At 39.0% G+C, this 13,497-nt stretch overlaps 1 protein-coding gene across 4 annotated transcripts in view; it reads left to right on the top strand.

Annotated features, from left to right (window-relative positions):
- The window catches only part of exoc6 (exocyst complex component 6), a 49,409-nt gene that overhangs the window by 22,991 nt on the left and 12,921 nt on the right, over positions 1-13,497 (top strand). For 2 of the 4 annotated variants that reach the window (XM_084341638.1, XM_084341637.1), the window contains exons 13-22: positions 1,966-2,037; positions 2,343-2,440; positions 3,173-3,278; positions 4,225-4,334; positions 4,465-4,576; positions 4,660-4,794; positions 5,015-5,194; positions 5,968-5,997; positions 12,645-12,786; positions 13,172-13,245. In XM_084341638.1, the coding sequence (XP_084197764.1) occupies positions 1,966-2,037; positions 2,343-2,440; positions 3,173-3,278; positions 4,225-4,334; positions 4,465-4,576; positions 4,660-4,794; positions 5,015-5,194; positions 5,968-5,997; positions 12,645-12,786; positions 13,172-13,245 (1,059 nt within the window). The remainder of the gene's footprint in view (positions 1-1,965; positions 2,038-2,342; positions 2,441-3,172; positions 3,279-4,224; positions 4,335-4,464; positions 4,577-4,659; positions 4,795-5,014; positions 5,195-5,967; positions 5,998-12,644; positions 12,787-13,171; positions 13,246-13,497) is intronic. The other 2 variants (XM_084341640.1, XM_084341639.1) reach the window with 1 other exon arrangement.

The following is a 13,497-nucleotide window of genomic DNA, read 5'->3' as shown; positions in this document are numbered from 1 at the left end:
AACCTGTCCATGAGCTAGTCCACCTTAAATTCAGTATCACAATGTCCACATTTTTATGGTATATAATAATGTTCATACTGTTGGTTCTCACAAAATTTAAATAATTACATCCCTGAAAACACAGCTGTTACCAGATCTGTTTACATCATTAATACCATCAAATTAAAAGAGTACACTTATGATATTAAACACTGCAAGACTAAAATATGTCAGATTTAAACAGAGCATGTACCAGAACATGGTATACATATATACAAACTAATAAAACTGTCTAAACTAGTGAGGTCCAGTCCGGCCACTGCTGTGGTTTGCTGCAGTGTGGGTCTCCAGCTGATTTTTGGTGTGTGCACGTGTGTCTGAGTAAACAAAGAGGCAGGCGGATGCTGCTTCACTTCAAATCTCAGGCTGTGTTCATTTACTCTGTTGATTTACAAACTCCTGTGTTTGGCAGGATCCTTGTGTCAGTGTTTAGGGACTCAACTGTGCTACTTCAGGGTCATAAATCACTCAACAGTCAAGAAAAATAGAGGGACTTGTTGCTGTTGATTGACCCTTGGCTAAGCCCCTCCCCCCTTAGTTACTGGTGCTTTGCCTATCCAGCTTTCTATCTGAGGACCTCATGTACACAGTTAAAATGATTCAGAAGATTTGCCTCTTGAAATCGTAGTAATTTGAACATCATTTTGTGGCACCACTCACAGGACAGCTGTATTCTTCACATCTATGAAATGTAACACTGACATGTTAGCATCATTGTGGATTTTATTTCAATCACTTACTAAAAATGATAGTAGGTTTAAAGTCACATTTGACTCTTTTTGTTTTGTTTTAGTGAAGGTTTAATGAGGAACTTAAAAATAAAAATAAATCAGCAATTATAAATATGTGTAAACGGCTTCATTAGACAGACAGGCAATGTTTGCTGAATGTTAGCGGTGAAATAAATCCTAAATGATCTTTTAGAAGGATTAGATGTTTGCCACTAGCCCAGAACTGTTAAATTTAACAGAATGTTAACAGAGCAGCGTAAAATAATTGCTAACATGTCCATAATTCACAAAGTTAAACAAGCATTACATTTAGTTGTAAAAGGCAATTAACATAAGTACGTGTTATCAAATCAGCCAATAAATTGATATTTAGCATTGTAGACACTGCTGGATGGAGTGTTGCTGAAATGTCTTTCCAAATATTTTTTTTTTTCCACAACATATTATCACCGTTTAACAGAAAGTCGTGTACAAGAGACTTTGAAAGTCTCTGGCTGGGTTGTTATAAATTGAGAAACCTGCAAAAGTGTCCAGAATGTGATTGCCGCAAAAAATTGAGGATTTGAAAATTGGAATATATATTATGTATCTTGATATGGCCTAAACATATTGCGATATTATCTTTTATATTTATCATATTATCCAGACAAAGCCACTAACAATACCCCAAAATTCGTATATAAAGTAGCATTGAGGACAGACCCACATGCAGTGGAGGTGCCAGCTCTGAATGGTGCTTTTGTAATGTAATAATGTAGTTTATCACATCCCAATTCTTGGCTATGAAAGTAAAGCCAGGTTACTGCTGTGGAGAGTGAACAAATTATCCAGACATGTTAACATTAGAGGCTCAGCTCACAGAACACAAACACGCTGTTGATCTATAACTTATAAGAGATATGACGACACTCCCCAAACTCTGACTGTTTTAACAAATGCTCATTTGTTTTTAAAATTGATTAATTAACTAAGCACCTCAAGTAGTCTGAGTGTAAATGGTTATTTTCTTTGTTATTTAACTTTTTTGTGATTGTTGATGTTCTTTGTAAATTAAACCACACAGTACTTTTCAAATGTTGTAACATTTCTTCATAAGTCATCACCACGTTATTGCTCCTGCTGTTGCCATAGATTATTTTTCCTGACATGCAGATTTTAGGAGGTCATTGCTGATTAAGATCTTTGTTGTCCCCAGTCATACTGTGATGACCCAGACCTGGTCCTGGAGCTAAAGAACCTCATAGTCATCTTCGCTGACACACTACAGGTTGGTTCGGAGCCATACTTAACTTTTAACTTGTGAATCTGAGGCAAGTCAGCCAAAGGGTCGAGGTCAAGTGGGTGTACGATCACTAATTATTCATTCTTTGTCATGATCTGAGCACAGCCTTCAGAGTGACGCTTTGAGCTGGAAGTCAGTAAATTAAGGGGACTTGGGATCCTAGTACCATTTTGCATGTTTCAGTTTTGGCGCCCTGAGGGAAAGAGTTTAGGCACCCCGATTTTGAAATGTGTAGAACAACTGAGATGAACACACTTGAATTTCTCTGTGTGATTTTTGTGTACATGTAGGGTTATGGTTTCCCGGTGAACCGGCTGTTTGACCTGCTGTTTGAAGTCAGAGACCAGTACAATGAAACTCTGCTGAAGAAGTGGGCACTGGTTTTCAGGTGGGCTCCAATAATGTGTGACTGTTACTGCATTTCTGTGCATTGCATTTATGAGTGAGGTATTCATGTGAAACCAAGCAGGTGAGTAAATCCTTGTGTATAAATATACTCTAATGCTATGGGAAAGTTTAATTACATGCAAGCTGCATGGAGAAGAGAAAGCAGTCTTAAAAGATCGACAGTCCAGCACTACTCTCAGTATTCATTGACCATGATGAAGGCCACGAGTTGAAACAGTCTCACAATTAATGTATTAGTTAGAATGAAGTTAGTACCATTTTTATTTCTGGAGATTTTAATCTTTAAGAAATGCCAAATAAATCTGTGTCTGAATAATGCTACAAGATAACAGGTATATCCCATTTAGTCAAATCATCACCACAGGCTGAGGTCACTCTTTAACAACACAAGCTGTCAGATAAAGGTGAATGAAAGGACCAGGAAAGAGCCTTTTATTCATAAGTGAAATGTCACCATTGCTCCGAAGCTCGGGGTCTCTATTGCTGATTATTTTATTTTATTTAGCTATTTATTAATGTATTTATTGCATTTACAACAACAGCTTTGAAATATATTAGAATGTGTCGTTCTATCATGACTCTCAGTTATCAAAATCTGATGAAAATGAACAAACATTTACAGTATGTTTAAGAAAGACAGCTTCTCAAAGCTCTAATACTTGTACCAAAAATATAATCATGCACAAACTCTTCACTGTGTTATTTTCCGCAGGGAGATCTTTGAGTTGGACAACTACAGTCCCATCCCGGTGGAGACAGAGGAGGAGTACAAACTGGTGGTCAGCCGCTTCCCCTTCCATGATGCTGAGATAGAGAAGGTAACAAGTTCAAGTACCACAGCCTCACAAAGCTTCAACCACACCCTATCACCCCCCTGCCTTCCATTACATCATATCTATAGGCCTGTTTGGACCTGGTATTAAAGGTGCAATATGTAAGAATCTTAGTTTGAAATATTCCAATTTGAGCTAACATTATCAAAAGAATGTAAAGATCAGTTGTGTGTTATGTCAAAGACGTACAGTGCTGTGAAAAAGTACTTGCCCCCTTACAGATTTCTTTTGTTTTTGCTTTTTTGTCACACTTACATGTTTCAGACCATCAAACACATTTAAATATCAGACAAAGATAACCTGAGAAAATACAAAATGCAGTTTTTAAATGATGATTTCATTTATTAAGGGAAAAAAGCTATCCAAACCAACCTGGCCCTATGTGAAAAAGTAAGTTAGTGTTGTGTAGTTCAATGTGATGTGTTCATAAACCGGTTAAGAGAGCCCAAACACATCATTTACATTACTTCTTGTTTCTCGGAGGACGTCAGTTGAGTAGGCGGTCCTTCCACCTGAATGTGGTCTGAGTGATTGAATCTGCAATGTGTCCTTTATGCATCTTGGAGCATTCACACCTGTACTGGATCACTCAGGGCGTGTTGATACCAGGTCTAAACATGGCCATAGAATCATAACCAGGGAGTATATAAAAAAAGTCAATAAAATAATCATGCTGTTGGTGATTACACTTCATTGCCTTCTTATGGGAAATGACGTTTAATTCCTACAGCAATACCACAGCGAAGTGAAAGTGTTGCAAAGAATGTTAACTGGAGGTTTCCACTGAACAAGTTAATGTGAACATGTCATACATTTCTCCAGGAGCAAAGACATAAGACTTGAAATTATTAACCTGGTTGTGTATTACATAATCAGTCAGCCATTAAATACTAGTTTTGTGTGTTTTGTGTGTGTGTGTCTGTGAGAGCAGCAGGACTTCCCAAAGAAGCTGCCGATGTCCCAGTCTGTCCCTCAGATCTACACACAGGTCAAAGAGTTCATTTACGCCAGCCTCAAGTTCTCAGAGTCACTTCACCGCAGGTTGGTCTCACTGAGCAGTTACTATATGATCGGTCTTCAGTATGTCCAGGTGGACACTACAACACCTGTTCACAGCTCTAATGTTCACTGACTTTTGGTGTCATTGCTGTGCAACTGTTTGTGTATCCAGTTCTACAGAGATTGATGACATGCTGCGAAAATCAACCAACCTGCTGCTGACGAGAACACTCAGCAGCTGTTTGCAAAACCTCATCAAGAAACCCCACATAGGACTGACTGAGGTAGGAACAGTGCTGTACTGATCATACACATCATCTGGACCAAGAATTTTGTCATGAAGTCTCAAACTTGTAACCTTCCATAGCTGGTGCAGATCATCATTAACACCACCCACCTGGAGCAGGCCTGCAGGTATCTGGAGGAGTTTATAACAAACATCACCAACGTCTCCCCTGAAACAGTCCACACTACAAGACTGTATGGCTTGTCCACATTCAAGGTAAAATATGAATGCAGATCTTTGTGTCTTAATGTTGTCTTAGTGTCAATTGTACAGATTTTCACTGGAATGATGTCTCTTGCTTTACATTATTTTTAAAATCACACAAACTGGCCCAAAGGCTGCTACATATTTCTTTTTCTGAATGAAAAACTGTATTTAAAACTTTATTTAGTCCTGTTAAGACTTGTTAAAGGGGCTTATAAGAGATGTTTTCCAGGATGCTCGTCATGCTGCAGAGGGAGAGATTTATACCAAACTCAACCAGAAGATCGATGAATTTATCCAGCTAGCAGACTATGAATGGGGAATGGCTGAGTCAGACGGTCGGGCCTCTGGATACCTCATGGACCTGATCAACTTTCTGCGGTCTACTTTCCAGGTCTTCACACACCTCCCGGTGAGTCTCATCATCCTACTAACGTCTGACTCATTGAACCCGTCGCTTTTCTCTTGGAACTGTGGGATTGCCTTTTTGGTTTTTAGACTCATTTTAGCTGCTGTCAAACTGTTTGTGTCAGTGTTGATTGTGTTTTTGTTGAGTTAATAGGGATCCTATATTTCCTTTTTTTTGTTTTCTTTCCATTTTTCCTTAACTCCAAACTGTCTCCTGCTGTTTTGCCACTGTATGTTCATCACATCCTTATTTAAATGTGTGTTTTACGTTGTGAATTCAAAGTTGAACTGATTGCGTGTTGGGATTGTGATCTGTCCACATGCATGGTAAGTGTGCTGTTACCGACTCGTAGACTGCCTTTTCACACATACTGACATAACCTTCAACAAGACACATTTGGTGATATCAAAGGTCGGTGTGAAGGTCAGTAAATGTGTGTTTTGGCCCAGATAGCTGACAGCTACAGCCTGTTCAGTTCAGTGGGCCACTCGCCTGCTCTTCTCTCCAACGTCTCTTTTCATGTCTTGAATGAGTTCCAGCCTTTTTTTGTCTCGTGTCTTCCTGTCCACACACCCTGTTGTAAACAGCGCTGTTACTAATTTGTTTTACTAGCAGTTTAATTCCTTGATTAATTTGACTTGTCAAGCATGCAAGATATCTCCAGTTGAATTTACCTCCTCCTGTCCATTTATTGTTGCCACATTTCTTTTCCTGTCCTTTCCCTCTTTCCCTCCCCCTCTTCCATTTTTGGTTGGTTTGGGGGTGTCTCTGCTCAGAATAACAACAATGACCATGCGTCGATGTCGGTGAGTATTCCTGCCTGGCTGTTACAAAATTATGCTGCCATCCTACAGGCAGAGAGGAAATGAAAAGCATGCTTATGTTTGACTGTACAAGCTCCACTGCTCCAGGCTCGTTGGTTCTTCTGGCACCTGTAACCTTTAGTATGACATTGAAGGATGATGGTTACATTTATTTTTTTAGCATTCTCATCCAAAGAGACTTTGAGTGAGAGACCAAGCAGCAACCACCACAGCTGAAAGTTAAGCCAGTCAGGAAGGTCCTCTAATGATTGTTAGATGCTGGCCAACAATGCTTATTCACGTATCTCAACCTCTCTTTTGAAATACAAAGTCAATCTTTTTTCCATAAGACATGGTTTGAATAGCTAGTGTTACTTCTTTACTGTGTCTCGCTTAAATTACAATTGTCACACAAGCTGTTACCAAGTTCCAGAACGTCTTCCATACTCAACTGGAATCAGATCTCAGGGCATCAAGGTCCTGTGTTCAAAGACCTTAATAATTACATCTCATTCACCACTGTCTGTTTGCACACATTAGACCAGTTGCATGGTTTTGTAACTTAACCGCATGCTGCATTCCAGGCAACTCAGAAATATCCAACCCGCCACAAGAAAGTACAATGGAACGCCACTTAAAGTTGGAGTTCCTACTTTTAAACTCTTCATGAGGGAGACATTTTCTGACGTCACACAGCAATAGCAGCAGCGATAGGGAGGGGGTAGGATGTATTTGTAGACCACAGTATTTGTACTAGGCTACTGAACAGAATATTTAGATAAGTATACATCTGTATAAGTGCCATGAAATAAAATGTATAATTGCATCTTTTACCTCATGTGTTGTTTATACATGGAGGCTGCACTGCTGAGGGTTCACTTGTGTGAACACTTGCCAAAGTGACACCAGTTTATCACGGTCAACCAAATTTTTGGCTTAGGTGTGACATTGTTAGTGCTCGGAGGGCAAAGTTGGAATTTTCAACTAGAAAATTCAACTTTGACTGGAATGCAGCATGAGGTTTAATTTTTGTCTTTACTGTTAAAATTCAACAGTAAAGACAAAAATGAAACCTTACAAGTCCAGATGTGTTCGGTCTGAGCACAGTAACACTCACCAGATACTCTGTTTCTTTCTGTTATCCTGTCTTTCTTTTCCCATCTCCTCCGTGGGCTACCTGACAGTCAAAGTGACCAAGCCCCTAATTATGTGTAACTTTAAACCTTAATATAATTTAGACAAGTGAGGTGTATAAAAGTCATCCCCTTTACAGTTGTCATGAAGGGATGAATGAGGTATAGAGACCAAAACCAGTTTTGGTACCAGGCTGTAAACATGTTTATTTCTGCTGTGGTATTTTAACACTTGTGAGGATCAACTGGCTTTTGGAGCCACCCTCAAGTGGCCATTTGAAGAAATGCAGTTTTTGGTACTTCAGCATTGGCTTCAATTATAAGAGCTGGAGATTCCTGCTTGGTTGGGACCAGTCTGATCCAGTATCAGGTTCTGTAGTTTGTCCATTGGATACAGGACTGATCCAGATTCCATAGTCTACATTGCTCTATTACCATGTTCGGTAGAGCAGATCTGCTGGTCAGTTAGGTTGTAAACATTAGAAACAGAGGGCATCAAATACGTGATCTCTGTGATTCACCTTTTATGGTTTGAAGTTTAGTTTCTCTTCAGTGTCCCTGTTCATACTGTCAGACATCATGTTCACTTTTAGCTCTGTCAGAAGGTGTGTTAAGTTACTGCTGGTGAAAGGAGTTTGCTGCTCAAAAATAAAGCTTTTAAATAACTAAATAACAGAAGACGTTTGTTAAGAAGAATCTATAGGAAATAATCATGATTCTCACCGAACTAGTGGCGCTTTATTTGCAGCTATTCTTCAGTGGTACTGTGGGGAGGAAGAGTATTTACAGCTGCTCCTTTGAGCACTACTAAAGACAAGCGCGTCATCAGTTTAAGACACACCTTCAAGCAGGTACCCTTTATGTAATGGAAGCGCATATCCCTGCCTCGCTGGGCTAACATGTCGAGTCAAACTGAGTCAAGCCATTTGTGAGCGGTCGCTAAGTTAGCTACCAGTCTATGCAGAATCAGTACAATGCATTTCTAGCATTCAGGCAGAGGTCTGACACCTCATCTATCCATTCCATATATACACACACACACACACACACACACACACACATATATATACATTTATATATATATATACATATACACACACACATATATATATACATGTGTATATATATATGTGTGTGTATGTATATATATGGATAGATAGATGAGGTGGTATCACACCTCAGCCTCAATGCTGGAGATTTGTGAATGAGTAACATTTTGCATGTCTCCATCAGTGATTTGTGTTTTTCACTGTCATATCTTATGATTGGTATGACTGATGGGCTCTCCAGTGTTTTTTTCTTTTGTTTCATAGGGGTGTTTCCTTATACAGCTCTCTGTGTCAATAACACTGCTTGCTGTGTGTTATTCTTTACACCACATCAACCCTGGGTTTGAGAGTGCATGAGTATCTGTGAGAATGGATTGTGTTGATCTATTGTTCTGTTCCTGCTTAACACTAACTGTAATTTAAAGATGCATTCACTTAGTTACTGTTGGTGTCTTAAAACATATCTCCTTACAAAAGAAGTGGAAACGCTTACTATTCTAATTTGCCTTGAAATTGTAGACATGATGCAGAGTGATCCATGTGTGAAGTTATTGATTGTGCCTTACCTGCATGTGTTGGGCTTATCTGTGGTTTTTGTTTTATGTGTGATGGTTTTTAAAGAACACACATTGGCAAATTAACAGCAGAATTAATGGTCTCAAAGCTTTCAGTGAGATTCTATGACAATAATATTTGACTTGGTAATCAAGCATGTTTAGCAGATATTCATGGTAAGGTGAAATTTATGAAAATGTAAAGCTGTTCGTGTGAGAGTTTCTGTTGCAGGGGTTGGGAACCTTTTTGTCTTATAAAGCATGTTTAGCACTGTTTTTAATCAGATGAATCACGCATTATAGCACTGTATGTCGCAACCAGTTTATTAAAGCTCTTACTTTTTCTTTTATTAGTAACCTAAATATTCAAGTTTATCTACACTCTGCAGATGACTGTTTACTTTTGTCAATTATTATGTACATTCTTTGGCCTTCAGTCTAAATATGACTTGTTGTCACTGAATCAATTTATGGTTACTCTAAAAATAACACAGTATGGGTCATCGCCAACTATGTTTGGTAATGAAGTCAATACCATTAATACAATGAGGCTAATATCAAAACATAAAACAGATATCAAGGACTTAACAGAACTCAAACCTATGTCAGCTTTAAATAATACTCTTTCTGTCTGTCCGTTCACTCAAAAACATTTACTCACTGACTCCTGGTGGTATTTAGCCATGCCTAACCTAAACTCTGATTCCTAACTGTTCTTTGATCAGGCATCCATGGTGAAAGGCTGGCTACCTAGCTGTATTAGAGCTGTCAAAGACCTCGCCTTCACAAGTCAGGCATATCCTGCTTTTATGCCAAAGTACTTTGCTTCACAGTCTGTTTTTGAACATCCCAAGCATCATTTTAATGTCAAAACTAGGTATAAACAGCACCAACTGTGTATAAATGTTACAGGGCTGCACCTAATGATTTTGTTATTTATTTTGATGACTTATTTATCAATTATTCCAAAGGTTATTTTTTGCTAATTTACCCAAAATTAATATCAAAAACTTTATTCGATCATCTGATTATCATGATCTAATTTCCATGTGGCTGCTGTGTTATGATATTAATAATAGGTGTCTGATTAGAACGTACAGACCATAACAACTGTCTCTTGCATTAGTTTAAGCCACTTTCTCATTCATACATGACCTTTAAAGTAAACAGACAATATAAAACAGCTGAATTGATTGATTTTTGTAGGTGGGCCTTCTTTTAGGTAGCAAAACTACGTATTACTGCCGTCCCTGTCCACAGGTTAGCTTGCTTAGCCTCCACTCACACCATGTGAAATTACTTTTCTCTGACTCACTTATTACTCCGACTGTTGTCTGCTCCCTCCTTCTGCTGCAGAGAGCCCTGTTTGCTTGTTTATCAAAATGTATTCATATTGAATGGACCACATGTTCAAATTGCACCAAATTTGACAGTGCACTTCCTTGGGTCCTCAACAACAAGTTCTCAAGATAGGTGAAGGTCAGACAGACAAAGCTTCCTTGCTTTTAAGTTAGATTTTAGTATTAGGGGAAAGTGATGCACTGCTTTTTTCTGATTGCTCTACCTTGTCTTGTACAGGCTTTAGAGATGAAGCGCTATGTTGTGCAATTTCTATATGCCTATTGTATTAATCTTCTGATACAATGTGCGGGTAAATCATTTTTAATTACATCTTTTATGTATGGCAGGTTCTTGCATTTAATTGTTAAAATTGATAAGATTTTCTTCCAAAGACTAATAGGGGGTTGGGGTATGTACAAGTTTCCCACACTTATGTCTGGTTCTGGCTGCGGTGGTGCTGGCCACGGGGGTTTCTGCAAAAACATGCAGCCGGCTATGGCAAAAAAGTTGAAAACGTCTCACTTCCTTGCCCAACATCACTTTGCGGTGGCCAATCACATAAGCTGGCAATCAGACCGGCAGCATGAATGAAACCCCAGTGGATTGTAACGTAGTGTGTTATGTGTATTCAGTCAGTTTGGCATCTTGCACCAGTTAAAACACATCCATGGATGCTGATGTTCACTGTAGGACCGGCATGTTTAACCTACTGTGGCAGAGGCCTGACAGCAGATCAGAGGCAGATTAGAGCGGGTCAGTAGCTGGGCATGTTATCTAGCATGGCTACATGCTACAGAGGGAACACAACCAAAATGTCTCTGTGTAACACCATGTTTCACTTGTAATCACTTGGTTTGGTTTTGTGCCCCAGTTTAAAACACAGTATTGATCTGCTTGGCATCCTGATTGTTGCCTGTTACTTTTAATCCGTCGATGAGGACAAACAATCATTAGTAGGACCAGCATGCTAGTAGCATAACAACATAGCAGCTTTGCCTTTGGGCGAATCAACTGATCAACTGGGGTTCCCAACGATTATCGATGCATCTTGATGCATCAACAATGTTTGATTTCTTTACATGATTCATTTCTTGTCAGTGTTACTAATATTTTTTATGATCCATATTTAACATAAACTGATAAATTGACTTCCCTTATCTTTGCTCACACTCAGCCATCCTCATCAAAACTCAAGAAGTAGCCAAGCTTAACACATCAACATGACGCACATTAACTGTATATCTGTAGTACCTTGGCCACACTACACAACTTTCAAAGGTGTAAAATGACACAACATTCTGTCTTGTAATCTGAAGTGTTGCAGTCATTGTGCTTTGCACACTACATGAGTGATCAGCGACAGCCGAACACACATCACAAGATCACACACACCAAACATAACGCAGGAATGACACAGTCCAAGCTGTTTGTGTGATGGTTTGCAGTGAAAAAACAATGAAGAAAAAGGAAAGAATAAGTGCGAGAGGATGGATTAGGATGAGGGGCTTGTTTGTACAATGATATCAACTAACCTGCCTCTGATCTGGGGCTTTTTGTTGAAGATCACCAAGAACCGTAGTTAAAATCTTGTAGTGTGAACGAAGCTTTACATGTCACCGTTCAGTTGGTTCAGCCATAAGGAACATACAGTTCAGTCCTACATGATCGTTTTAAAGAGAATCGCAGTACATCCAAGAATATATTTTTTCCCTCACCACTTCACAGACACAGTTGTGTTGGTATTGAAGAAGTCTGACCATCTACCCAACCTAATCCAAAATGTGTGTTTACTTACACTATACTGGTAGAACAGGCATTGAGAGTTTGTCAAGAATAATTTCATTAATAGCTGTGTCTGTTTCTGTATTTCTTCTAATTCACTTTTCATGTCAGTGATGAATAGTTCATGTTTACAGGGCTCATTTTTTTTTTTTCCACTCTGTCCAATGGAGGTTTGGCAGCTGTCAAATTGTCTAAGTGGACTAAATTTGTTTTTAACAAATGGAAGAAAATTGAAGAATCAAGTATCTCAGAAGGAGGTTGTCACTCACCCTACAGGTTCCTGACCCCTGGTTAGATAATAGGCTGTGTGAAGTGCTTGTTGCTGTGTGTGATCTATATTTGCACCTGTATCTGTTTATCCAGCAATCGAGGTGGAGCTCACAGTCAGTTACCTTTTGCCCTTGTTCTTTATCCCCTATATCTATTTTTACTCCTATACCCTTTTTCCACAAACCCTCCTTATGTTCTTTCACCTTTAAACCTTTTACTCTCGTGATGATCGTTTCCACAATCTCTTTTATACCTATTTACTTTCATCCTTTTACTTTCCTGTACTCCCTATTCACATTTTTTCTACCCCAAACCTTTGACCTCGATCTCTCCCTCTTTTCATTCATGTTGACCCCATCAAATGACCCCATACCGCCTCTCTCCCTGCTATCTCGTCCATTTTCGTTGTCCTCCTCATCCCCATCGTTATTCTTTCTACATCTTTCCTCCCTCTTTTGCATCCTCTCCTCCTCTGTCACCATCCTTTTCCTCCCTCCTTCTCACTGTCCCTCTATCTGCAGGGTAAAGTGGCCCAGACGGCCTGTATGTCAGCCTGCAAACATCTGTCCACATCACTGATGCAGATGCTGCTGGACACAGAACTCAAACAGATCAGCATGGGGGCCATTCAGCAATTCAACTTGGACGTCATTCAGTGTGAATGTAAGTTAAAATACGTTTAATTGTCATTTTTATTGATGTTGTAATTTAGTATTATCATCTACAGGACTCATGAACTCATTTGAACAAATGCAAACCTGTTTTCAGTTCGATCATTCTGACTTAAGATTCTGTGTTATACACAGGGACAGTCAGATTAACTCTGTAACACTTCATATTAGGGCACACACATTAACCATGAACTAGTTTTAGTCGCATGTTGGCTCTTTATTATTCATTATAAAGCACTTATTGATGCTTTATTCTGCATGACCATGTTCTACATTTACTCGGCCAATAAAGAGTTTTCCCTCAATAACCTCCTGATTACTGCCTACTGATAGTAAATAAGGAAGTTCTTGATATGTGTTGCTATATTGCTTTTCAGTGTTTGCCAGTTCAGAGCCGGTGCCTGGTTTTCAAGGAGACACGCTCCAGCTGGCTTTCATCGACCTACGACAGGTAAACTGTCTCACTGGGTAGTAATGACGAAATGAATACCAGCTTCATAGAGCTTAGTACATCTTCATTTGCTGTGGCAATCTTTGACTTATGTTAGTTATCTAATTTGAGTCTTGTATCTACTAGCTTTTATTCTTATGTCAAGTCTTTGTTTATAGATTAATGAAACAATTCTGATGTAAAGGGTTGCAATCTGAGGCTTTCTCTCTGTGACACATGAAAATCACATCAAACCAAGAAATAACAATAATT

Source organism: Pagrus pagrus, assembly GCF_965226575.1.
Source record: "Pagrus pagrus genome assembly, chromosome: 21".
Classification (NCBI taxonomy): Eukaryota; Metazoa; Chordata; class Actinopteri; order Spariformes; family Sparidae; genus Pagrus; species Pagrus pagrus.
This window is presented reverse-complemented; position numbering and strand designations above follow the sequence as displayed.